At 55.2% G+C, this 27,370-nt stretch overlaps 1 protein-coding gene across 2 annotated transcripts in view; it reads left to right on the forward strand.

Annotated features, from left to right (window-relative positions):
- The first annotated feature begins 8,894 nt into the window (after positions 1-8,894).
- PLEKHD1 (pleckstrin homology and coiled-coil domain containing D1) overlaps positions 8,895-27,370 on the forward strand; it is a 29,258-nt gene continuing 10,782 nt past the window's right edge. The window contains exons 1-6 of one of the 2 annotated variants that reach the window (XM_045807948.2): positions 8,895-9,139; positions 19,638-19,731; positions 20,078-20,167; positions 20,399-20,475; positions 21,374-21,465; positions 22,508-22,560. In XM_045807948.2, the coding sequence (XP_045663904.2) occupies positions 8,991-9,139; positions 19,638-19,731; positions 20,078-20,167; positions 20,399-20,475; positions 21,374-21,465; positions 22,508-22,560 (555 nt within the window). In that variant the 5' untranslated portion in view covers positions 8,895-8,990. The remainder of the gene's footprint in view (positions 9,140-19,637; positions 19,732-20,077; positions 20,168-20,398; positions 20,476-21,373; positions 21,466-22,507; positions 22,561-27,370) is intronic. The other variant, XM_045807949.2, reaches the window with a different exon arrangement.

Raw genomic sequence — 27,370 nt, forward strand, 5'->3', positions numbered from 1 at the left:
TGGTCACCTTTTAATCTGCTTTATAATATATATCCTTACTTTGTCCTTCCCTACTTAATACAAGCTCCAGGAAGCTCGCAATAAATACGTGTTGCAAAATGAGTTGCTGTGGCGTGTGGCACGGATCTGTGGCACTGCCGTAACCAGTGGCAGAGCCAGCTGCTGCCCGGGCATCTGGCTCCGCCCGCGTTCACCGAGGCGAGGAGTCCGCACACGGGGCTGAGTGTACAGGTGGGAAATGAACTGGGTTTGGGCTCCTAATCCACAACTGGCTAATGTGAGTAAGGTACCGTGTGCCTGACCCAGGGGCCTGAACATCTGGACCCCACTTCTGGCTCTGCTGCTGATTTCTGTTGCAATGTTAGCCATCGCCCAGTTTTCTAAACTTGGGTAGGAATGTGAGGGAAGACATGTCCCATTCTGATTGCCTTCCCTATGGAGGGCTCCTGACAAATACGAGAGCCATCAGAGGAGGGAGCCCAGTGGAGACAGGATGAGAAGCCAGAGCGTTAGAGGAGGTGTGGAAGGAACTGAATGTTTGCCTTCATCTGGAATGTTCTTGGGGGGCAGAACTTGATAACTACCATCAGATACTTCAAGGGCCGTCAAGTGTAAGAGAGCACAGATCCTATTTTATCCAGAGGTGGAATGGGACGTAAGCTGAGCCCTACCTCTTCTCCACTCACCTCTTCATTCAGCAGCGTTAACTCGGCACTGAGCCCTTCCTGCAGACCAGGCACTCGTAGGTGCCGAGTGTTCGAAAGGGAGTGGGGGTCACTTCCGGTCCGAAAGAGCTTGTGGTTCCGAGAGGGATTCAACAAGAAGACACAGGTGCCAGTAGTACTGGGAGGCAGGCGCAGCATGCTCGGGGAACGCATGGGGGCCGGGAACCCCGAGCGAGGATTCGAGGATCACATCCAGAGGGAGAGGAGGCCTGCACTGAATCACCGGTGGAGCAGAGTGAGCTGTGGAGCGATGGGGAGTGGTTCTCTGAGCAGGACCATGCCAGAGGCCTGGTGGCACAGGAGAGAGAACGTGGACCCTGCGTAGACGGTGCCACGGACTGGCTCGAGGACGGAGGAGGCACCAACAGGTGGTGTGTGAGATGTGTCCATTCCCTCGGTGACGTCTGTGCTTCCAGATTTAAAATTGCACGGATAATCGGGCCTAGCCAGGGTCTCAGTGGTTGCTGGCGCACTGGCAGCTGTCCCAGGCACAGTCCCTGCTGGCCTCTGGAGTTCCTGTCATCACTCGGGCGATTCGTGGATGTGGTGGTCCAGAGGTCCTTGTGCTCCAGAGGCTTCTCTGGCACCTCAAGGTGGAGCTTGGTGGCTTTTTTCCTCCCGCATCCCTGGTTGTCTCCCCCACTTCCTGGCTGGGGCCCAAAGACCGCCCCCCTTCATCCCCTGTGTTAGTTACGGTTGTGTACTGAGGGCCAGGTGGGAGCTCAGTCTTCCTTCTGTCCTTTGGTTCTCCCTCTCCGAAACTCCTATGCCCCCTGCACTCCGGTTTACTTAAGGGCACCTGTCGTGGAACATGGAACCTCTGTAGTCATTGTCTCACTGGAGTCTCCACCCTCCACCGCCCGCTGCTGTCCGGGCCCTGTGTGAAGGCGGAGAGTGGAGCGGGAGGGGCAGGCGTGAGAGGAGACCCTCCCTCCCGTTCTCTTTCACCCCTAACTTCGCCCTGCTCAGTATTTGGAGAAACCAGAAAAGCACATCAGGGATGTTGTCCCTGAAGCCTGTTGGACCTGGAGAAAGCATTCCAAGGGTAGCACAATGCTGAGAGTTGGCAGGGCCCATTTTTGGTGTATGAAGCCATGAGGGTTTCAAAGAAACTTGCCCAAGATTTTTAATCAAGTAAACGTGGAGCCCCTGGCACTGATCCAGTGAATTGCTAATTCTGTTCCAGATGAAAAGCCGGCCCCCTGGCTCTTCCTCAGACGTTCTGGGAGAAGTGTGTGGGATTGTAACAAAAATGGCTTTGGGCCTGTTGGCCAGACTGAACACATCTCTCTCCCCCAGTGAAATATACTTGCTCTTAGAAGCCAAATGAATGTGTACATTTTAATCCACACATCACCCACGAGGGGGAGCACCAAATACCTTCAGTGTTTCTAAGCAATGTGCTGCCCACAGCGATGCCCTTGGACACCAACGGACCGCGTTAGTGCTGGGAAGCGGCTGGCTGGCAGGGCAGTAAGGTCCTTGGGCCACTCCCGGAAACATGTCTACACTGGCAGCCTCGCGTGTGAGCAGTCGTCTGGCAGAGAGAGGGCAGAAGCCTAGCAAGAGGTTGACCCTGCCGATGAGAACAGAACCGTGTCATCTAATGCGAGACTCTTCCCAGCTCAGGGCATCTCACATGTGGGGCTGCCCGGACACAGGGCACTTGGTCTGTGCCGGCACATTCTCTCCTTTGGCTCCCCCAGCCCCTTAACTTGGCCTACTGGCTTCGAACGTGCATGCGGCTCCCCCGTACCCCACTTCCCCTCCCTCCTGGTTTCCCCTGCGGGGCAGTCAAGCCCTGTGCAGGTAAAGGAGCCTAAGACCCACGCTTGGCCTTAGAAAATGCAGTCAAAGTGGAATACAATACAATAAAAAGAGATCGGTCTTTAGAACCTCAGAAGGGGAGGGGGGTGTGGCATCACAAAAGTGATGTCATCTGAGCTGAATCTTGCAGTCGGATTTTTGGGGAGATGAGAAGAAAAGCACTCTGGACTGAGGGCACAGCAAGTGAAAAGGAACTGTGAAAGTTTGGTGGCTTCTCAGAATATCAGACCCGGTGCGTCTGGGGCAGAGTTGGGGAGGAAAGGGAAGGGGGGGGCGGACAACAGGTTGGGACGAAGGAATGGGATCCAGTGGGGCTGAGAGAACACTGAGGCCCAGAGATGCCCAGTGATTGTCCTCAGTTCACACCACCGATGGCAGAGCCTGGATTTAAACCCCTCTTAACACTAAAAGCAGGCAACAAGCCTGCCATGTCCAGATGGCTTTCTCCTATATGTCCTCCACCACACCACAGGTGCTGTTTTATGCTCATGAGGGAAAGTGGAGGCCCGAGGGGTCGGGCTCCATTTGGTGTGCAAACAGACAAGACGTTGCAGCGCCTGAATGGGGCCAGGTGAAGACAAACTGATTCAGTAAGTGTTTGTTGAGCACCTACTACAGGCCCTGGACTCCGTCCTGAAGGAGCTCACGGTCTGGAAGGGACGCAAACATGGAGAGGGAAACTCCAAACGAGGCAGACAGACCTGTACTAGGATGGGAGAGGGCAAAGGTCCCCGAGAACCGAGCAAAGATAACTCGAGCGATGGTGGTGTGGTTCCTTCCGAGTTAGTGTCATACCCTGTGCAATCCGGGCCAGGAGCCCCAGGGAGGGAGTTAGGGTGGGAGGAGGGAAAGAGGCTCCATGAGAGAGATTTGATGCTGCAGGAGGGTCTGGCCTGGAGCCCAGATCTTTTCCGCCTCTTCTGCTTCTTGGCCCCACTGGGACGCTTGTGCTGGGTCCAGCCAGCAGCCCGACACTGGTGCCAGGGCAGCCCAGGGAACCTCGAATAGGCACATTCCTGGGTCCTTCACTTGGCAGCAGCCTGGCCCACCTGAGAGTGGGGTGGGGACGAAGAGGGCTGGGAGCTGAGGAGGCTGCACTATTGGAAGAACTGCTCTGTCCTGGTTGCTGGGAGATTTTGAGGCCCGATCAGGATGTGACTCCAGGGAGACCCTCGTCACCCTTTCCTGTCTGAGAATGTCTTTGTGCCTATTCCTGACTGGAGTGGGTTAAGAAAGACTCTGGCTCACTCTAGCTGAAGTGTCAAATCAGTGGGCTGGATCCTAGTCGATAGTCACACATTTCCTTACCATGGGCTAGTCATGTGTCGTGGCCGTGCTAATACCTGTCTCATGGGACAGTGGTGACTATCACATGAGCCTGCAGACTCTGGATAAAAGCAACGTCATGGTAATGTATGTTCTTGCATACAGCAAAGGAGATCAAAATGAAAAGGCAACCTAAGGAATGGGGGGAAATATTTGCAAACCATATATCTGATAAGAGTTAATATCCAAAATATGTAAGGAACTCATATAACTCAATATAACCTGATCAGAAAATGGGCAAAGGACTGGAATAGACATATTAGTACCGAGGTAGGGCTGTTAGTATGGGGGCCAACTGAGACGTTTATGTACAATATAAACACACCCTCTGATGATTTTAAGGGACAAAATATATGGTATCATCCACAGGGAAAATGCCTAAGCCAGGGGTGGTATTGGCTCATGAGGACCAAACCCCTACTGTGTTGTTACTCAATGAAGATCTAGCAAAAGACACCAAAAGCAAAAGCAACAGAAGCAAAAATAAACAGGTGGGACTACATTTCAACCAAAAATCTGCACAGCAAACCAGCAACAAAATGAAAAGGCGATCTATGGAATGGGAGAAGGTACCTGTAAATCATTGATCTGATAAGGGGCTAATATCCAAAGAACACAACTCAATATTAAAAAAAAAAAACCCACACAATCCAATTAAAAAGTGGGCAGAGGAACCAAATAGATATTTTTCCAAAGAAGAATGGCTAACAGGTACATAAAAGGTGCTCGGCATCACTAATCAGGAAAATGCAAATCAAAACCACAATGAGGTACCATTTCACACCTGTTAGCATAGCTGTTATCAAAAGACAGGAGATAAGTGTTGGCGAGGATGTGGAGGAACGGGAACTCTCGAGCACCGTTGGTAGGAATGGAAATTGGTGCAGCCACTATGGGAAAAGAGCATGGAGAGTCCTTAAAAAATGAAAAATAGAACTACCCTATGATCCAACAGTATCACTTCTGGGTATAATATCCAAAGGAAATAAGTATCCTGAAGAGATGTCTGCACTCCCATGTTCATTGCAGCATTACTCACAACAGCCAGGATACGGCAACCACGCGTCTGTAGATGGATGAATAAATGAAGAAGATGGGGTACATACATGCACAACGGGATATCATGCAACTGTAAAAAGAAGGACTTTCTGCCATTTGCAACAACATGGATGAAGTTGGAGGACCTTATGGTAAGTGAAATAAAATCAGACACGGAAAGACAAATGCCCTTTGATCTCACTTATGTGTAGAATCTTAAAAAGTCAAATTCCTAGAATGAGAATGATGGTTATCAGGGACTGGGGGTGGGGGAAATGGGGAGATGCTGGTCCAAGGGTACACGCTTTTCAGTTATAAAATGAGTAATTCTGGAGATGGAGTGTACAGCGTGGTTAATGACACTGTATTGTGTACTTGAAATTTGCTAAGAGTAGGTCTGAAGTGTCCTCACCACACACAGGCACACACACAAAATGGTAACTGTGTGAGGTGATGAATAGATTAACTTGATTTTGCTAAGCATTTCCCAATATATACATGTATTTTTTTATTAAGTGGGCTCCACACCCACCATGGGGCTCAAACTCAGGACCCTGAGATCAAGACCTGAGCTGAGATCAAAAGTCGGATGCTTAAGCGATTGAGCTACCCAGGCGCCCCTACCAATATATACAGGTATTAAATCATGTTGTACACCTTACAAAATGTTGAAGAATCTAAATATTTATGTCACCCCTGCCTCACTAAAGCTGAGGAAAAAAATAAAAGCCAAAAGAAAAAGAAAATGTATGTTCCTGTCACTTCCCTCGTTCTACACATATTTGAGGGCCTATCTTGCTCCAGAAATGACTAGGGGAGTAGTAGACAACCTTTTGAACTTCATTTTACTCCCCAGGAGAATGAAAAATAATACGTACCTCGCTGAGACTGTTTCCCAAATTAAACGAAACGGACAGGATGTGCACAAGCCGCGTAGACCATCTGGGTCTGAGCGTGTGGGGCTCTCGGGACCCTGAGTGTCTGCCCTTGACTGGTCTCGCCTCGTTCCTGATAAGACTGAACGGCACCGGCCCACGCTCAGTCCAGCAGGATTGTCTCCAGCCTGTTTTGTCTTCCTCAGAACTATCTGCCAGCGTTCAGCACCCCCACCAGCGAGGGCAGAGAACACAATGGAAGCAGAAACGGCTTCTCCCAAGGCTCACTTGGTACTATCTGGGCTGCCTAGTTGAGGGAAGCAGAAGCCACCTGTGTGGCTCGAGGCCCACCAAACTCATGCTGTTGGCCTCTGGTCTTTCCACCCGCCTCAACCACCATTAGCTAAGGTCTGGTCAGGTGTCCGGTGTATAGAGGGGATGGGCAAAGCCTGGTTTCTCTTCACCCCCGAAAAAACCTGTGCTCTATTTCTTCCATTAAAGACACCGGACCTTTCCCAGGAACCACCTGGGCTCGTTCTGCCTTGCTCCTCGGGAAGGGTTTCCTTAAGAACGATTCCAGGGATCCTGCCTTTCTCCCTCCTACAGCTCATGAGCTCAGCCCTAGTCCTTCACAAGCAGCCAAAGCTGGTCCTGACCTGATTAAGCAGAAAAGGAATTAATATATTAAAAGGATACTGGGCGGGCTAGAGAACTAGGCCTGACCAGAGGTAAAGCTTCCAGAAATGCTGCCCAACACCATGCTGAGGAAGTCCGCTGACGACAAAGCTGCTGTTGCCACGGAGCCCCGGATAATGCTGTCTGTGTGCCCCCTGCCCCGGGCGGCCACCGCAGCCAGTGTGGACGCCATCTCGCAGCCGCAGCTGAGCCCCAGTCACACGCTCCTGGTCCCACCTTCCCTGCAGACCTGATGCCTATGCAAGCTTTTTTCGTCGTGTTTGTCACCTGCATCTCCAAGCCCCGTCCTAGTACCCCTGACCCATGAACTCCGCACCACAGGCTTCTCACACAAGCCTTCTAGCCTCCATCTGGGAAAAGCAGGACTCCTCAAGTGGGAAATTTTCCATGCCTCAGAACACGTGTCCAAAAGAGCCCCGAAGCGTGTAAGATGTTCACTTTGCACTCTATCCACAGGCTGCCGTCCTCTTCCCAGTCCTGTCTCTTCCCACCTGGTGGACCCGGGCCCGGGCCCTGTGTTCAGGCTGGACCTGATGTGTTTCTGCAGGGGCAGATGAGCCAGGAGGGGCACAGGGGACTTCAGATGGGCCCCTCTGGACAGCGAGCACCAGGGGATGCAACCTAGGCTTGGGAGCTCCAGAGTTCACTAGGGGAAGGGTGTGGGAGCCCTTTGGGAGCCCCCTTCTTAACCAGACTCATGGAATGTTAGACCTGAAGGGCCTTGGGGAGCCTCTCCTGAGGATCACAAACTCAGGTGGCTACAGGGAGGAGCCAGGCTAATAAGTGAGCCTAGCGAGCTAAGCGAAGGACAAGGATGGGGTGGGGGGGGGGGGGGTGCGTCTGTGAAGAATGCCATTCTGGGCAGCAAAACTAAAATAAAAATTTACAAGGTGTGTAAATGTTGGTAAGAGAAAGCAGTTGCTTGGGAGGGGGTGGGGGATGGCAGTTGACTGGACAGGTGCAGGTGGGATCATTCTGGGGTGATGGAAATGTTCTGTATCTTGTTTTGGGTGGTGGTTACTCTGCGTATACAGTTAACAAATAAACTTCGTCAGATAAATATTTAAGATCTGTGCATTTTATCCTGTAATAATTATACCGCAGTGTTTTACTTGGGCAATTTAATAAAGTCTATCTATAAACCGATTTGGCTCTTAGGCGACCCATTTGCCAACTTGTTCCAATACGACTCCCTTCTCTTACACAGGTGGACTCAGAGCCCCCGAGGCGGGGAAGTGGTTTTCTCAAGGGCACAGAGGTGGCCCCTCCGCCCGGAGCAGGGGGACCGCAGTGTGCTCTAGCGGGCTGCCTCTTACTGCGCAAACTCACTTCCCTGCCTCTGGAGCGGTGCCGACCCGCAGCGGGGTAACACCGCCTTTCCGCCCGCTGTCCCCAGGGGCTGGGCAGACGTCTGCCTCGGCGTGGCGGCGAGCAGGTCACCTAGAGCCGAGGCGGAGAGCAGCAGAAGCGGATGAAGCGCCGGGGCCCCCGGGCGCACCGGCCAGGCGCGCAGATAAATCACGGACGCGAACTGCACTGACGTTCGAGACCAGCACTGAGTGCCAAGTGCCGACGCGGACAGCCAAGTTCTGGGAAGACGAATTTGATCCCGCCGAGGCGGCGGCAGTGCCGAGTGCAACCCACCCGAGGGGGGCGGGGAGGGCAGGGAGCCGGCTCTCCGGGCGGGCGCTTCGGGCACTTACCGAAGTCTTACCTGGCCAGAGCCCAGCCCGAGGAGGCACTGGCATCTCCGCTTTACAGGTGAGAGAAGCAAGGCTCTCCGCAGCTTCTCGGAGCTGCAGGACTGAGTTGGGTTTCCAAGCCCGGCTGTCTGACACCAAACCCTTGCTCCTTGCTCTCCTCCACCCAGATCGAGTAGGTGTCTGCAGGAGCGACTCCAAGCCCATCACAAAGCACACGAGTTCCCAACTTCGCTGTAGGCCTTGCCCGCACGCCAAAGAGAAGCAGGGGTGGGGGTGGGGGGTAGAGCCAGGCGCGAGGGGTGGGGGTGGGGAAGCGCTGCGGCCGCATCCCGGGCCGAGCGACCCGCCGGGACCTTCCGGGCGCACGGAGCCCGGCCCTCCAGCCGGCGCCCGCACTGATTGGCGCTCGCGGTCGGCCTCCAGCTCGCTCACCTGCCCCTCCCAGCCAATCGGGGCCACCAGAATTGGGGCTGTCGCGGGGAGCTGGGGGAGATGGTGCCGGCTGGAGGCTGAGCCGCCCTCCCCGCCGAGTTCCCGCCGGGCCCGCCCCAACCGCGAGTCCTAGCCTCAGGCTGCGCGCCCCGCGCCCGCTCGGCGCCGCGCTCCCCGCCCCGCGCGCTTTCGGGCCGCGGGTCCGGCCGCGGCAGCTCCGCGTCTCTGGGCCGGCTGAAACGCGCCCCGACGGCGCCCGCGGCCGCGCGCCGACGCCGGCTCTCCGCAGCCTTCCGCCGCGCGCCCGCCCTCGCCCGGAGCCCCGCGTCTGGGCCGGCCCGCGTCTGGGCCGGCCCCGCCGAGGCAGGATGTTCACGTCCAAGTCCAACTCGGTGTCGCCCTCGCCGTCCCTGGAGCAGGCTGACTCGGACGCGCTGGACATCAGCACCAAAGTGCAGCTCTACGGAGTGCTGTGGAAACGGCCCTTCGGGAGGCCGTCGGCCAAGTGGTCCCGGCGGTGAGTACGCCTCCCGCGCCGGGTGAGGACCGCCTGGGGAGGGAGCCCAGGGCCTAAGAACCCCCGTATCATCCTCTCTCTTACCGTCCTGCCTCTGACTTCCTTTGTAACCTTGGCCTCGCCCTGTTTCACTCTACCTTGGCTCTCCCTGGAAGATGTGGCTCTCAGCCGGGGGGCCGGGGCCATCCGTGTCGGAGCACGGGTCCAGCTGGGGTGGTACCACTGGCCCGGGGGCGGTGGGGGATTCTCTATGGAATGCATCTAAGTCCGAGTGGGGGTAGAGTGTGGGCCGAAGAGATCGCGGCCGTGGTAAGGGCCCATCTGGGTCAGGTTGGGCCAGACTACCAGGGAGGTTAAGATATCCAGCCAAAGATATCCTCCTGGGATCCCCAGGGACAATTCCATCATCTCCGCAAGCCCCCCTCTCCCAGACATCGAGGGTCGGGCTTAGAGGTGGGGAGCTGGGGCTCCTGTGTCCTACCCCTCTCCGCGACTTCACCCTGTGCTAGCCCCGCCATGGCGCTTCAGAGAGACTCAGGCCAGGAGAGAGAGTAAGGGTCAGGAAGGGTCTTTGCCGGCCCCTGGTGGAATACTGTTGGCAACCCCTCCAACTATCCCTTGAACTAATTTTTAAAAATCTGAGCCTTAGGGAAAAGAGTCTCCAGTGCTTCTGGCACAGAAGCCTGAGAGGAGGGACTGAGCTGGGGTGGAGATGTGGGGAGACTGAGGGGGCAGGGAGGGGATGGATTGGTCCTGGCCCAGGGATTGATCTGTAGGAAGGGGTGCTGAAGAGAGTCAGAGAAGCCCCAGCCCTGGCTTTCAGTGCCAGTTTCCCTGTCCCCAACTCAGAGGGGACTTCCCAGAGTCAGTCAGTAGCCACTTTCCACTTACAAATGGGCCTGGAAGGTGCTGGAGGAAGGGGCTTCTTGCTGGAGGAAGGTATTGGAGGAATGGCTCACAGCCCTGAACTTGCAGGAAGCGCCCTGAGCTGGCTGCAGGAGCAATGGGCTATCTTCTGGACAGTTTCCATCCTCAAGGCAATCTCAGTTCCGAGATTTGCTATTAGAATGGTCGATAGACCTCAGACCCTGATCCAGCCTCTCCCTGAAGGTGTGACCCTGCCGGGAAACTAGGAGTGTGTCGAGATGCTCTTTCCCATCCCACTATGAGTCTGTCCTGGAGCAGAGCCTCAGATATTTCCAGGACCTCAGATCACAGAGATGTGGCAGCGATTGGTTCGGATGTTCTGTTTTGATGAATAATTTAATATTTCTACAAGACCAGAGAACAGAAGGATCTGTGGAGGGTGTTTCACGCTTTACAGAGCTGCTTTCACCTGCCTTTGTTGGTTCTGCCACGTTTTGCTCTGGGATTAAATGGCATATAGGTTTCTTGCATTCCTCCAAAGTTAAACTTCTCTCTCATCCCCTAAACGGAGGCCTGGGGCAGCGTGGAGGGCATCTTCTGAGGGGCTTCCACGGTGTACTGTATGAGATGCAGTTCCTGGGGGCAGGAGCGGCCTGGTTTCTAGCAGGGCACCCTGGTGGGGGAGGGGAGGGCAGTGGGAAGGCTGCTTGTAAATTCAAGTACCATTAGTGCAGTGCCCCCACGCCCTCTCTGCTGCCTCAGCGGCTCCAGGCAGCCACTGCTCCCGCCCCCCTGGGTCTGGATGCTGTCCTGGGCCTGAGTCTGGGGCTTGTCCTCCAAGCCTCTCCTTGCCAGCCGCTGGCACCTGATCACATCCCTAGTAAATACTAGGGGCCCGTGAACCCCAGAGTCTATCTCCTAGCCCCCCTCACCTGGAGTGGTGGGGCCCCGGGCCCTGTAGCCACAGTTGATTTCAGGGCTGGGAGGTGTCAGGGGCGAAGGCTCCAAGCTCAGAGCACGATGATGGAGGCTTGGGTGTCTTAAGCCCCCCCCACCCCAGACTCTCCAGCAGCAACCCCCACAGCCACTCCAAAAACCATCCGATCTCATTCAGAACAGTGGGTGCTCTGCAAATGCAGCTTCAGGGCAAGTCCTCCAGCCTCCTTCTGAGGAAATTGTCACCTCTGTTCCCTTCTTATGTAGGAATTCTGGAGCTGCCACCTTACAAAGAGTCCCCCTCCCCTGGGGTTCAGGAAACACCTAACAGCACACCTGCCGTTTGGAGTGGGGGAGGCATGATGCTAAACTTAGCCCCCTCTTGCTTCCTGGCAGGGCCCCCTGGGCCCCGGTTCCCCATTTGTGAAATGGAGTCTGGACTTCAGCTAATTAGCAGCCACGGGAAGGCTTGGGGAGGGGGCAGCCCAGGTCTGCTACTGCAGAGCCTTGCCATTAGAACGATCGATGCCCCGACTGGGGCAGCGAAGGGGAGGGGGCCTGGACAGGCTCCCGTGCCGCATCAATAATGGATGGGCAGGATGGAACCAGCTGTGGCCGGCTGGGCTCTCTAAAACCTCTTCCGCTCAGGACCCAGCTCAGGGCATTTGCCTCCAAACCCTACCGCCCCGAGCAGCCCTGCCCCTCCTGGGGTGGGAAGATGCCCTCAAGCTAAAGGATCTGCTTTCTCCTCATGGGCAACAAAAGGGGAAAGGAATCGAAACATTACATAGAAGAGAGAAGAGAACCTGGGAGAGGTGTCTAGGGGGTAAGGTTGATGACTCAGTCCTCCCTCATCTGTGAGCAGTAGAGATGCAGAGGCTATTGGCAAAGACCAGGCAGCCCAGAGACAAGAAGGAAAGGCGCGGAGAGTGCCTCAGCCTCAGCCAGTGTCAGTCTGCCCCAGGCCTGCTCCCTCAGGCAGGCCAGCTCTCCCAGGGTTCGAGCCTCTCCCCAGCCTCTCTGTCTCTCTCCCAAACTCTTCTGAACAAATGCCGAGGCCGGAGCCCCTGATGAGGAGGGCCCAGCCAATTCCTGCAGCAGGGCCTTCTACGCACCTCCTGGGTCCTCCTTCCCCCCAGAAAGGCGGCCAGTGGGGCCGTGCCTCAGAGAGCTAAGGTTCAGTGTCCACGAAGCACCAGGGGAACCGTGAGATGGGGGCCCCACCTCCCAGATCTCACGGCATAACCTGCCCAGGTGTGGAAAGGTCATCCGTGGTCACCATACCAGAAAGATCGGCGGAGACTTTCTTCCCACCGGGATTTGGGTCTGGGGGTTTCATCTGTGGCCCGAGTACTGTTTCATAGAGATGACATCGCTGTCCCCAAGGGCTGAGGGGAAGAGCCTAGCATGTCACCTCCATGCACCAGGCTCAGCGTCTCGGGGCACTGGGGTTTGGTCTCGCTTTCGGGCTTACGCGGAACTCCGCGCCGCTGGCCGTGGCCGGTGCCCCACGAGCACAGCTGTATTACTGCCTGTTTCATCCCAGCGGGAAGGTGCCTGCACACGTCTCATCGTCAGCTGTGTTCTTCCAACTTCTCCAGCGGGACAGCGTGCTGGCAGGTGGCCAGGTGGCAGCGGAGGGATCTCCCCAGATCCTTCTGTCCGTTACCCCTGCCCTTTTGCAGTGGTGGCATGGAGGCTCCGCTGAGTCCTTAGGTCAGGGAGATGGGCACAGTCTCACAGCCAAACGATGAAACCGCTCCTTAATTCAGGCTTCACAGCAGACACGTGTTGATCCACGGGGACTAGGCCTCTGACGTGAAGTGAGTTAACACTGCAAACGAGCCATACTTCCCTCACCCCCCACCCCCAGGAGCTGGCCCTAGTGGCTGTCCACGTCCTGTTTGAAAATGAGTCTCACCTGAGTAGGGGTCAGACCTCAAGCAGGACACAGGCAGGCAGGTCGGCTTCCTTGTGACCAGGACTTGGAAATAACAAAGCAGCTTCGTTTGAGAGCGGCCCTGGCTGTGCTGGAAAGCAAACCTGGGCTGAGAGGCAGGCGCTCTGGGGTCCCGTCCCAGCGCCGCGGGGACCAGCCTGTGAGCCCGGCCGGGCGGCAGCCCGTCACCTCGCGGGCCGGCAGAACGGAAGTGGCTCACACCGCGGTTTCTCGGCCGTGTTCCGTGGAGGGTTCTAGAGACTCCTTGACTGTACCACGACGGGGTGGGGCTCTCAGGCTCTACCCACTTCACCCAGTGCCTCTGCACTCTGATCTGATTTACATTTTAACCTTGTCTTTACTGTGTTGTTGGAAGAATTGCACTACCGTTTGTAAGAACTCCCTTGGACTTGATGAGTCTGCATAAACTCCAGCTTGTCATCCCTGGTGCCCTTCACAGCTAGGATTCCTGCTGTCCTGCTGTCCACACGAGTGCATAGGCCAGGACGGGCATCCCTGAGCCTACCAGGCCACCCGGCATGAACAGAAAGGGACATACCCTGGGGGCTGTGTCATTTCTGCCTTCCTTCTGTCACTTCTGAAAAAGGACACTTCTGACAAGCTGTCCTTCCCCAGCTCTAGGATTTACCTGGCTCCAAACCCCACACACCTGTTCTCAGTGCCTGAGAGGCTCAGGGATAAGGGAGATGGGGTGCCGGTCCTATTCTGGAAGTTTGTGCCTGGGGAGGAAGGGGCAGCCGGGCTGGATAGCCGCCTTCCTGTGAAATGTAACCGGCGGGCAGCGCGCCTGTCTTCGGGGCTCTCGCTGCCCTCCTGAGAGTGACTTAACTGACCCCAGGTCTAATCCCACATCCTGAGGAGGTCCAAACCTGCACCAGGGCTTTGGTGAGCCTCAGGAGACTCTAAACCCCTGTCTCCTTGTGTATGGATCACTGTGCTGTCCGCTGTAGGTGGTCCTTGTTGCCAGAGCTCGGCTCATCCCTCGGTCTCCCACCCCTTCCCCACCGCCCCAGGGACACACCCGCCTCTCACACGAGGTATCTGTGAGTCTAGTAGGCTATGCTGAAGAGAATATTTGGCAATGACAACGGCGGAAGAGGCATTTAAATCACAGAAGTGTGAACACTGCCTCATTGAATGCTGGCTCCCTGTTTTCCCACGCCTTCCAGATACCCCATCTCGCCATCCCCGGAGATGGGATCGTTCATCGCTGTCTTTTGACACTGTGGGACCCAGACTCTCCCATCTTCTCTGGGTCTTCTCTCTTCTGCACTCTCCCATCAACCCTCCTCCCCACAGCCCTCCAGGACTTCCCCTGACTCGAACTTTCCCTCGCTCTGTGCTCCAAGGCCCTCTCCAGCCCCAACTCCCAATCTTGGCTCTTGCCTCCAAAGAGTGAGGAGCTCAGCACAGTGGGTCCCTTTCTTAAAGAGGACCTGCCCAACTTCAAAGGTACCTGTGGGTCTAAGCAGCCTGTTCTCTCACTTCCGGCTGGGTTGATCGTGAGGCCAGTGTTGGCCATCAGGCTCTGGCGGAGCCCTTGTTGTATTCAGAGCACCAAGGAGGGGAAATAAACGTGGAGGCAAAGCTTAGGAAATCCCTCCCGAGTTCCCTTGTTCGTGTTGGATGGCACCTGTGTCCACCCTGCCACCTAAGCCGGCAGCTGCCTTCATCAGCAGGAAGCAGCCCCACCCTGTTCTGGTCCCTGCTTCTTTCTTTGACCTTCTCTCACCCCCTACTGCCCCTCCCCCACACAGCTGCCTACCCCTTTCTACTCCTCTGCGGTAATACCAGACATGTTTTGATAACCTTGAACCCATGCTGTTCTTTCTGTCTGGAATGCATCTCCCCCTTTGGCTTCCTCCCAGATTCCTGAGATACTCCTATTCATCCTTCAAAACCCTCCCCAGCTGTCACCTCCTCTCAGAGAATTCCCTTGGCTGGACACCTCAACCATCACTCCTCCCCGGTCCTTACTCTTCTCGTACCCCATACAAACCTGCAATATCGGCGTGTGTCCGTGTGCTTTACGGTGTCCCAGGGTGTGCTGGGGCTTTGCAATGTTGCAGTAATCACCCCAGCTCCCCCACTTACCAGCTGTGTGATCTAGGGCGTATTGCTTAACTTCTCTGCGCTCCAGTTACCTACCTAGCTCATGTGAGGAGTGAATGAGTTAACACACATAACGATGTTACCAGAACAGCGCCTGGCACAAACGAGAAGCTCTATAAACATGAGCTGTTTTTTAAATGATTGATTTCTACCCTATCTCTCCTGTATTCAACTCTAAGCTCCTTGAGGGCAGGGAGTCACCAAGCCCCAGAGCCCTGCTGAGGACTCGGCCGTACCCCGTGATTCATTAATGCTCCCTGACCTGAGCTGACCGCGAGCTTGCCATCACTCTGCCAAGATGAGTTCTAGGAAGACAAAGCCATTGCAGGGCAGGCGGGACCAGGAGGGTCGGGCGTGGTGATGAGGAGGACCGGGCGTCACAGAGCACAGCAGTCGAGAACGTGAGCTGTATCAGTGGACCCAGCCGACTTCCAAGTCCGCCCCTCACTCGCTGCTTAGTGTCCGTGTGCCTCTGTTAACTCACCAGGATCCAGAACCACAAATATCTCATCTCTTAGAGTCGCGGTGAGAGATTTAAAAAGAGAATGCCAATGAAACACTTACCAAAGCGAGCGTCTAGGCACCTTGCAAATGCTCCTTCAGCTGGACGTGCGAGTGCCATTCCTTAGGGCCTGAGAGAGGAGGCCGTGGCTTTGACAGACCCCTCCCCTCACTCACATGCTCTGGGCTGCACCCTGGCCTGGTGGGGCTGACTAGTGGGGCTGCAGACGAAGCTCCGCCCAGGCCTGGAGTTGGCCCTGGATGGAAGGGTGGGCTTCAGACAGGAAGGGGCTGCACATGCAGGGAGGTGCCTGGTGCTTGGCCGCCAGGGGCTGGCCAGCTGGGCTGGAGTGGAAGCTGCTGGCAGTAGGAGCCAGGGGAGGGCCGATGGGAACGGAGCCCAGGGCAGGCTGCCGCAGACACTGAAGCCGATCGTAATAAATAATAACGGCAGCAATAAAAGTAAGCGTTTACTGAATATTTGCCATGTGTCACAATATGCTAAGTCTATACATGAACAAACTCATTTACTCATCCCAACAACCCTGAGAGATGTCGCTACATGTATTGTCCTCAATCGCACTTGGACCTGAGGCCTGGAGAGATCAGGTGACTTGCCCTGGCCACACAGCGGGTAAGTGGCAGAGCTCTGACCCGGGGCTCCCCAGCCTCAGTCCCTCCTGTCTCTGGCCGAGTGGTTTCCTGCCCGGCACTGGCATGAACGGAAGCGGCTCTGCAGGCCAGGTGGTGTGGGAAGTAGGAACAGGGACTGTGGTCTGCGGGTTCCAATCCCAGCCCCACCTCTGCCCTCGCCGTGTGACTTCGCATACGTCATTTCACCTTTAGGCCTTGGTTTCCTCATCTGGAAAATGGGAACAAAGTCCTGCCTTCTAGGATTACGACATAGATCAAATACTTGGGTACACGTACAACACTCAGCAGGGGAGCCAGCGCATGAGAACAGCTGAATAATAGGGATCGTCTCCAGCCCTGGCATAGCCGGCCGACTCCGCAGGGCACAGGAGATGCCCCTGGCTTGCAGTCAGAACGAGAGTGTCTGGGAGCAAGGGGATTTTGAAGAAAGGGACAGGAGGAAGAAGTGTCCTTCTGTGCAGGGGCACTCGGGTCCTGGGCTCTTGCCTGCCTAGAGGGACCCGACCATCATCAGTTGGAGCAGGGGGCTGTCACTGAGACAGGTTTATGAGTAAAGGTGGCTCCTTGGGACCTGGAAGTATGCTGCCAGATGTGCCCTTTCTTGTGATCCTCATCCCTAGCAGCTGGGGAGGCACCCTCCTCCTCTAGGTCATGCGGGCTCCTCTCCCTTGACCTTCCCTCCCACCCAAACCAAGCTGAGCGTCGCTGGAACGAGGCTGGACTTGGCATGCACAGTGTGTGGGCCCTTCATGTGCCCTGTGATCGGCTCCTGCTGCAGCCGTGCTGCAGACCTCGCCGTTCCTTCCAGAGCCGGCACACTTCCCAGGGCCTTTGCACCTGTGGCTTCTCGCCTGGAGCACCTTCTCAGGTGTCACCTTCCTAATCAGGCTCTCCCTGACCACTGTGCTTAATAGCGAAACCTCCCCACCAACCCCTCACCCCATTACTTATCCTGCTTTATTTTCCCCCTAGCAGTTATTAGCATCTGGTAATAAATACATCTTATTGATTTACTGTCCGCCTCCCCACGCCACATACTCACTCAAGTGTAAGCTCTATGGGGACGGGAATTTGTGTCTCTCTTGCCCATAGTTCTTTCCCTAGCACTGAGAACAGTGCCTGGCACACAGTAGGAGCTCCGCTGTGAATCTTCGCAGCAGCCCCAAGAGACAGATATCGGCAGCCCTCGTGTTATAGAGAAGCTTTGAAAGGGAGGCTCAGCAAGGCTGGGAGCTTGACCGAGGCCATGGCTCGAGGGATGGGGATTGTTCGACTCCAGAGCCCCCGTTGTCTCCCTGCCCATTGTGTCCAGTGGTCATCTGCCTGTTACCCCTCCTCCCCAACTAAGTCCCTGGCACAATGCTTTAGCCCCAGTGGGGAGAGGACTCCAGAAGTGTTGGGAAGGCAAGAAGCTATTTGTCTGTGTTAGGCTCCCATAACCAAATACCAGAGACGGGGTAAATCGCCTCTGAACCTGCTCAGCTGTTCCGAGGTAGGTGTTATCCTCCCCATTCTACAGGTAAGTAAACTGATGCTCAGAGAGGTGAGCTTACTCGCCTAAGGTCCCCCAGCTGGGAAATGGCAGGTCTATCTGATGCCAAAGCCTGTGTTCTTAACTACTCTTTGAAGTTGCTTTGAAACAGGCAGGGGACGTCTCCCTTGGCCCATGGATCAGAGAGGGCATGGGCCTGCCCCCCAGGAGCCCAGCATGCCCTCAGGACAAGATGAGCACATGGGTATATTGGTGCTAAGTGCCAAGTGCACGGCCCAGTCAGCAAGGGCAGGAGGAGCTCGGGTGGCACTGTGGGCTGGGCTGGTCACCAAGGAAGGGTGCAGCCAATGAAAAGCAAAAGACAGGGCCTTCCGGGGAGGACTGCACAGCCTCCTTTGCAGGACTGTGCAAAATGTAGTGGGGGGGGAGGTGAGGTCAGTGTTGGCTCAGAACAGAGAGGCTGAAGGGCAGAAGCGGTGGGAAAGCCGAGAAAACGGGCAGGGGTCAGGTGCTGGAGGGCCCAGAATGTCCCTGCATCTCTGCAAAGGCCGCATCTATGTGTCCTTTCTCCATCGGGGCAGAGAGGCCTGGGGGAGGAGGGCGTGAGCGGGATGTCCGCAGCTCCACTCCGTGTCTGGCTGGGCCAAGAGGGTCAGTGCAAATAACGAATAAGGGTTGGCGTGGGGCTCACACCACCAGACAAAGCCGAGCTTCTCTTTCCTGGGGGAGGTGAGGGGGCAGCTGTGGACAGTCCCGGGGACCCTCCGCCCGCAGCTATGGCCTCAGGAACAATCACGTGGCTGGTGGACCTTCAGAGATTCACTGGCTTCATGATGTCCCTAGCAATTTTTTGAAGCCCTCCCAAGAGAGGGCTTCCAAGCAGTAGTATTCTGGTAAATGGCTAATAACTGGCTCTCTCGGCGGGTGGAGCCCTGTTTGTAGCATTTGATGGTTTTCATGGTATAAGGGCTCCCCCTCCCGCAGTGCTCCCACTGATATCAAGCTACCAACACGGTGTTGCCGAATGCAGAGCAGAAGGGAGGGTCACATGGCCAGCTGTCGTCAGCCCATCTGAGCTGGCCCCAGCACCCATGGCTTCCAGCTCCCCTGGTCCTGGGCCCTGAGAGCAAGAAGCCAGACACTCTGGGTGTCCCTGAGCCTCCAGGCTTTGAGGCCTGGTTGGATCTTGTCCCGGAGGGTACTCGGTGTCTTATTCTGGTCAGCTCCAGTCATTAGTCCCATGAGAGTCCCCAGAGTGGGGCCAAGGGCTCCACGTGTTGGCATCAGGCTGTTGCCTCCGCAACAGTCAGAAAGCACCATGGTCCCAGAAATCCAAAGTTAGACGTGAGTCCGAGAAGGAGGCCACAGAGCACTCAGACAAAAGGGAAGGCAGGTGTCACCTGTAGGCGGCGGGCCTGGCCTCGCCACCTGGTACCCACATTCCATCCAGTTGCCAGTTTCATGATTACTTGTCAGAAGACCCATCTTGGAATCTTGCACAATCTCTTAGTGAGGAGGGAGGCCTCCCAGGCTGTGTTCTCCTAGAACAGAGAGGCTGAGAGGCAGAAATGGTGGGAAAGCTTTCTTCTTTCCCTCCTCCCGCCTCTCCTGAAGTAGACCCTAAGGGACTGGAGATATGGCTCAAGGGGTTGAAGATACCAGGGGGGGACTACAGGTGCCCTCCTGTGCCAAGGGTACCAGTGTGGCGGGATGGAGGGAGCCAAACCTGGAGGCCAGTTGTGAGCTTCCCACGTCCACTGCCCATCAGTGCGAGGGACAGGCTGCCCATGGTGGCGGGCGGCTGGCCAGCTGAGGCCTTTGCCCAGATGGGGAGCGTGAGTTGGTGTGGATGAGTCAGAGCTGGTGTCCCCGTGGGCTCTCCGTGTGAGTGCAGGACCTCCGAAGCCTTCTTACTGTCCCAGGAAACCTCACCCCTTCCCTCCTGGTTGCCCCTTCTTCCCCACCACCCACTCTAGGTTTTTCATCATCAAAGAGAGCTTTCTTCTTTACTACTCTGAGAGCGAAAAAAAGAACTTTGAAACCAATAAATACTTCAATATACATCCCAAGGTGAGGCAGCCTCCCCCCCAGGGCCGCAGTGGGGAGGGCCTCGTGGGGACGATGGGGGAGGGTATCCTGTGAGGGTAGAAGACCATCTCTTCTCTTGCTCTGGTCTGGCAGAGAGTCTGGAGAACAAACCCTTCTTGGGGCACAAGACTCCCTGCCTCTCCTGGGCTGGGCCCCCACCCTCCTGTGCCCCAGAGCCTGCCCCAGCCCTTCCTCTTCCTTCTAGGAGCCAGTTCTGGTCAGGTTCCCAGCCTGGGGCCCTTGGCAGGACCTGGCTTTGGCTGAGGGCTCCCAGAGGCCTTGAGTGACCTGGGCGGGGTGGGGGCTGCCTGTTCTGGTTCTTTCCCAGGGCGTCATCCCCCTGGGAGGCTGCCTGGTGGAGGCCAAGGAAGAACCCAGCATGCCCTATGCCATGAAAATCTCCCACCAGGACTTCCATGTGAGTAAAATTCTCCCCTCAGCCTGGCCTCAGCAAGGCAGACCAGCTTCCCTGGGGGACCTCCAGGCTCCCTGGGGGCAGCCCCTCCAGTGGCCTGGCCTGGGAGGGTGTCAGTGTCCTAGGGATGTGTGATGGAGGAACAGAGCTGGGCCTGTGGGGCCCTGTGGGTGGCCTCTGACATCCTGGGAGTGGCCTCGTCTCAGGGACACCTGTGGCTCGTCTTCCTGGCAGGGCACCATCTTGCTGGCTGCTGAGTCCGAGTTCGAGCAGACCCAGTGGCTGCAGATGCTGCAGGAGTCCGGGAAGGTGTAAGTGCTCGCAGGCGGGGGGGGGGGGGGGGGGGGGGGGGCAGGGGGGCGGGGGCAGGTCCGGAAAGGGAGTGGTTACGGGCTGGGTTCACCCTGGTCTCCTTGCCTCTCCGCTGGGATCCTGGTGGGCACTGAGGACCCCAGGAAAGGACAGGGTAGGGAGAAAAATGGCTGGGCCTCCTTGAAAACAGGGCTGTGGGTGTTGGTTAAGGTGGGGAAGAAAGGCCAGGCCGGGTTTAGAGCATATGTGAGGGTCTGCTAAGTGGGCTTCGAGCACAGTGAGCTTCACCTGTCTGGAGTCACAGGTGGCAGACGAGGACACCACTTGTCTCTAACTCTTGGGAGCAAATCTAGCATCGCTAGGAGGATTTGGCTGCCCCGACACCCATCTCCCCTCCCCAGGCCCACAGTGAATCCTAGCGCAGACCAGAGGTCGTGCTTTGTAAATCAGAGTCCGGATCATAGAAACCTCCAGGCCAGCATGGTCTGTTTATACGTAAACCCCTGTCCTGGCACCTGCCTATTCAAGCTGGGTCATGCTTTAAGTTCAACAAATAACACTGAGCACGCCCCACGCCAGGCTTTGTGCCTGGGAGTGGCATGCAGTGGTGTGGAAAGCAACCCGGGAAGCAATCTCTTCTCTGCTCCGAGAGTGCTGCTGGCCCCGTCCACGGTGGCCCACTTTGCAGCCTGGGCTAGCCTCCAGGGACTGTAACCGATCGATGCTGGTGGCATGCCCACAGCCTTGGGTGCCAGAGTGAATGGGGCTGGGATTCTGGAGGAGATAGGATGGGCAAGCACGACGCAGGGCAGTCTCCTTCTCTGCCACCCTTCTGTTGTAACGATTTTGTGTTTCTTTCTTCTTCTCTTCTCTGTCCCATCTGCCCTGCCTCCCCAGGACTTGGAAGAATGCCCAGCTGGGAGAAGCCATGATCAAAAGCCTGGAGGCCCAGGGGCTGCAGTTGGCCAAGGAGAAGCAGGAGTATTTAGGTTGGCTAGAGGGGTGGACTGGAAGCTAAGGCTCCCTAGGTAGCAAACTCTCCAGGGTCGAGGGCCGGAGCCGGGCTTGGTGGAGGACCCAGGAAGGGGAAAGTCAGGGCGGTGGGGCTTAGCGGGCTGCAGGGAGCCAGAGACCAGCCAGGAGCCTAGAGGCTTTTACCATAACCTGTGTCCTTTTGGCTGGCATGACAGGAGGCAGGAGGACCTGGTGGCCAGGAGCCTGGGCTCTGGACCCAGCTTTGCCACTTCTCTGTCAGCTGTGTGTCTCCAGGCAGTGTAGCCCCTGTAAGCCTTAATGTCCTCATCCTTAAAATGGAGACGAGAACAGTCCCTAGCTTTTAGAGGTGGCAGGGGAGGTCAGGGGAAATGAGAACCTGCCTGAAAGCACTTGTGTCCGGCACACAGTAAGAGCCCCATAAACAGAGTTGATGTTATCCTGCCCTGGGTCCCCAGGTCCTGGATTTGCCCCTAATAACTCCCACCGGCCAGCCCACTTTAAACCTGGCCCTGTGCCCCTGACTGGCTGGCAAGCATGCTCTGTTTGGGAAAGAAGGTGAGACGGGGGCTTTGACCCTTTACCTGGCATCCTCTCCCCTGCCACTTTCTTGGACGCTTGGGGCCTCAGCTTTGGTTCTGCTCTGCCTGCTTCAGACACCCCGGTCCCCCCAGGACCTGCCCTCCCCCTCCTGCCAGACACCAGTGCAGAGGGGAGGTGGTCTGGGGAGCAGCACAATTAACAGCACTTCGGAGGGGGGGTGTGCAGACACCCACCTGAGCTTCTGAAGATGAGGCCATCCTTGTCTTGTGAATGCACAAAGCAGGGACAGTGAGCAGGAAGGAGGGCAGCAGCTGAGGCCAGCATGGCAGCTTCTAGCCCCAGGACCTGGCTCTGCCCTTGGCCAGCCTGGGCATGGCAGGCCTGACCGTTTCCCTGGGAGATCCTGAGAGTGAGGGAGGTTCCTGGAAGGCACTGGCCCCTCCTGGCCGGAGCTGGAGCGAGCTTTCTGTGAGAGGGTGCATGCTTGCTTTGCAGACAAACTGATGGAGGAGACGGAAGAACTCTGCCTTCAGAGGGAACAGAGAGAGGTAGGCACACTCCCCAGCACCTCCTGCCTGGGCACCCCTGAGCAGCCACAGTGTACTGGCCTGTGTTTCTGCCTTTCGGGAATCATGTAGGGGACCAAGGCACCTAGAGAACTTTCTGGAAAGTCAGCCAGGTGAAGCAGCGAGGCCATGAAGTGACAGTGCTCGAGACTTGCTCTGGCTTCTTGTCAAAAGGTATTTCTTCTTGCCAATCCCCAGGGACAAAAGTAAAAAGCGTAGGTGACCACGTTCTAGAGAGAGCCATCCCCAAATTGTCTAAGTATATACATGAGTGGGTAATGGGCCGCTTGTCACTGGTGGTCGTCGCAGGAGGCTGGGGTGGCCTCTGTTATCTACAGAGGGGTTTCTGTACCATCAGGGTGATTGGGTTGGATGATTTCAGGGGTTCCTTCATCCTCTAAATGACACAATGTAAGTTCTGAAAAGGCCAAGCATTAGCCTGGGGCAGCCTGTAGGGAAAAGGAGACCCTGGCCTCGTTTGTGGCTAGGGAGCCACGGAAGTCCACTTCATTTGGAATCTCCATGCAGCATTGGGCCTTGCCTGTCCTGAGGGGCAGAGTCAGGTAGTGCTTAGCAACACAGACTTGAAGCCAGCCTACCTATGTCTGCATTTGACCTTGACCACTTCTAGCTGTGTAACCTTGGACAAGTTACCTACCCTCTCTGAACATCAATATTCTTACATGAAGAATGGAGATAATGGAACCCATCTTATTAGGACGCTGTGAAGATAAGTGATGTTACATATGAAGTGCTTTGGCACATAGGACGTGCTGCGTGAGTGTCTATTAGTATCATGATCAGGTTATTATTAATTAGGGGCCCATCCTGCACGGAAGCTGCCTGAGGCCTGAGGCTGCAGAGTGGCTCGGCCACAGGAGAGCCCGATTCAGTCCACTTCTCTTTGCCCCGTCGCTTTTCCTTGTCTTGTAGGGCCGGGCCCGTCAGCCTCGGCCCAGTGTCTGCAACTATGACTTTCCTCTCGCTAAGCACCTTTCCGGACCACCGCTCCCTGGGCTCTGAGACAGACCCTACAGTCAGGAAGCCTCATGTCCCTGCAGCAGCCCGAGCATTCCCAGGGCCCAGCACAGCAGCTGGCCCAGGATGAGTACTTGATAAATGCTCAATGAGTGAGCATTTTTGATTCTTATAATGTCACATTACATCTTGATTTTAATCCCATAGGACAATTCATCCTCATCTTTCTTCTTCCAAAACTGTATGTGATATTCTTGCCCACTTATCCTTCCGGCTGGACTTTAGGCTTCACTTTGTCAATTCAAACAACAGGAAAAACCAAACCAAAACAAGCAAAAAACAAAACCCAAAAGCCATTGAGGATTTGTATTAGGATTGTGTGGATTTGAGGATTGGCCTCGTGACAACGCTGAGCCTTCTCCCACCCGGAGGTGTGTGGGCCTCTGTCTCCCTGCTGTCATCCAGGCCCTGCGTGAGAGTCCTGGTATTTTCTTCACATAGTTCTGGCATTTTGAGAAGCGAGAGTTCCGGTGCATTGTCAGCAACCTAAAGACAGGTAACGGAGGAAGCCAGGGGAAGGGATGGAGTGACGGACACAGCCGCCGGCCGGGAAAGAGACAGACTTATCCATCAGAGAGGCTAAATCTGGGGCAGCAATCAGCCGGAGGAAAATTTAGACACTCTATCTAGGTCTTTGGGCAGGAAACGAGGACAGTGGAGACCCACCGCCTGCAGGCCTCACTTAAAGCCATAGCACGTTGAAGGAATGAGGCCTGTGAGCTGTGAACTCCCTGGTTCTGTGGCCCAAGATGTGAATGAGACTCACTCGGGCCCCGCTGATTCCCACGGTGAAGGCTGCTGTGGGTGGGCAACAGGGAAAGGTCTGGGCCCAGGCTCGGATTCCCACGTCACTCACGGCTGCCGGAACGTTCTCATCCGTGTCATGGGTCTGCCTGTCCTTGCCCATTTCCCATCTCCACTGCAAGGCACAGAGGTGGTCTGGGCTTGCCTTGGGCCACTTAGGAAGGCATCTGGTAGGACAGGCCCGTGATAAGATGAAGATTCTCTGGTCGGTAAGAGGCAGCCTGGCCCACAGGCGGACTCGGGGTCTGGAACCAGGAGACTCCGATTGGAGTTGCAGCTCCATCACTGACTGTGTGGCCTTGGGCAAGTTAACCTCTCCAGGCCTCAGTTTCTCTCTCTCTTTTTTAAAATTATGTTCAGTTAGCCACCGTATAGTACATCATTAGTTTTTGATGTAGTGTTCAGTGATTCGTTAGTTGCGTATAACACCCAGTGCTCATCACAACACGTGCTCTCCTTAATACCCATCACCCTGTGACCCCATCCCCCACTCCCTCTCCTCTGAAACCCTCAGTTTGTTTCCCAGGGTCCATAGTCTCTCATGGTTCGTCTCCTTCTCTGATTTCTCCCCCTTCAGATTTCCTTCCCTTCCCCTATGGTCCTCGGGTCCTCAGTTTCTCTATCTGTGATACTCTGGTAAGAGTTAATGGCTATGCCTGCCTAGCTCCTGGGTTGCCGTGAGGCTCGATGACTAGAAGGCAACAGAGTGCTTTGTGAACCGGCAAGGCCCTCGCAGATGTGCGCTGTGCAGTGGTGGGCCACGGCACCCTCCGTGGGGAAGGAAAGCCCTGGGACTCTAGAAATATGAGCAGAGAGTGCAGGGGGAGCCCCACTGGGCGTATCTATCCTGGGGCCAGACGGCCATGCCTTTCCCTGGGTGCAGGTCCCTCAAATGTCCCTGGCTCCGTGTCCTCATCTCTCTCATCCCCTGGAGGAGGGCAGCCCACCTACCTTTCCTTTTCGGGCTGAACTCTGAGAGCTCAGCCTGCGTGTGAGCAGGCACATGGCAAATTAGAAATGTCCGGGGCCCGTTAGGCAGGCGTCTTGCCACCCAGGCTGCTCCTGGTCAGGCACAGACTCTGGCCGTCGGAAAGAACCTCCCACTTCAAGGTGGGGCTCTTTGCTCACCTCTCTGATAGATGATATCCTGATTCCGTCACGGGTAACTCACAACCTCTGGAGCTGTTCTTTGCCTTATTGCTCTGTCGTTTGAAAGCACTTCTTTTCATTGAGCTGGAATTTGCCTTCGGGTGACTTCTTTCCAACCCTGTCCTCCTGCAGCTTAGGTCAGGCCCCGGAGTCAGAAGAGCAAACACTAGATGGAGAGAGGCTCTCGCGGCTGCCGGTCTTGGCTGACCTCAAACTACGGCAGGGTTGCTACAAGCGCTCAGACCATCTTGGCTGCAGGAACAGAAGGTTCTGGCTGCTCCGGGTTTATAGATTCTGCTGTCATTCAGTCTTCTCAGGCTACACCTGGACATCAGGTTTAGTTAAGAGTCACACAGGTAGGGGCACCTGGTGGCTCAGTCGGTGAAGCGTCTGCCTTCGACTCAGGTCATGATCCTAGGATCCTGGGATCGAGCCCCATGTCAGGCTCCCTGCTCAATGGGGAGCCTGCTTCTCCCTCTGCGCGCTGCTCATGCTCTCTCGCACTCTCGCTCTCTTTCTCTCAAATCAATAAATAAAATCTTAAAAAAAAAATAGAGTCACACAGGTAAAATGAAAGGTGGAAAAGAAGTGATCAACCAGGAAGAAGATTCTCTTTCTTTGTCCTCGTTAATGTGTAAACTTAAAAAAAAAAAAATGTTATTTATTTATTTGACAGAGAGAGAGCACAAGCAGGGTGAGTGGGAGAGGGAGAAGCAGACTTCCCAATGAGCAGGGAGCCCGATGCAGGACTTGATCCCAGGAGCTCAGGATCGTGACCTGAGCCAAAGGCAGATGCTTAATGACAGACACTCAGGCGCCCCAATATGTAACCTTTTTATTAGAAATCATGTTTTTTGTAGAACACCCGGAAAACAAACGTCATCCTCAATCCCACAATTGACAGACGACTGTTGACAACATTTTGCTATTTTCTTCAGTCTTTATGTATTATTGTAGGGGCACCTGGGTGGCTTAGCTGGTGAAGCATCTGACTTTTGGTTTGGGCTCAGGTCATGATCTCAGGGTCATCGGGCTGTGTTCAGCATGGAGTCTAGTTGAGATTCTCTCCCTCTCCCTCTGCCCCTCCCCCTGCTTGTGCGCTCTCTCTCAAAATAAATAAAATCTTAAATATATATATATATATATTACTCTTATATATATTTTCAGTATAATAGGATCATAGCAGAGATTCGGTTTCATAGCCGCTTTTTCATTATACCTTCATTAACACTGTACCTTTAGCACGTTTGCATGTTACTCAATGTTCCTTGAAAACTTCAGTCTTAATGACCAGGTACTGATTCATCCTGTGTGATGTTCCATTGAACTACTCGTCTATTTTTGGACATCTGGGTTGTTTTCACTGTTATAAATTATGCCACAGCGAACATCTCTGTACACATAAATCTTGGTCTACTGTCTAACTGTTTAGGAGAGATTCCAATGGGGGAAATCACTACGTCTGGGCAAGAACGTCTAAGACTCCTGATGCATATTGACAAATTGCTTTCCAGAAAATTTGTACCAGTTTTCACTCTCACCACCATGTGTGGATATTTCCATCTTGCTCTACCCTACTGCCCGTGTTTGAGTCCTTCATCACTGACCAGCTACAGTGTGGGAAGGAGGAATGAGGACATGCGGGACTTTGAACAAGTCTACTTGCCCTGTATGTACCTCTGCTTTTCTCATCTGCAAGACGAGGATAAAAATATTACCCACTTTCAGAGTTGTTATGAGGATTAAATGATGTAATACATGTAAAGTACTTAAAACAGTAAGCTCACAGAGAATGTTATCT

This window comes from Ursus americanus, chromosome 26 (assembly GCF_024610735.1).
Source record: "Ursus americanus isolate L20-20 chromosome 26, mUrsAme1.1.p, whole genome shotgun sequence".
Taxonomy (NCBI): Eukaryota; Metazoa; Chordata; class Mammalia; order Carnivora; family Ursidae; genus Ursus; species Ursus americanus.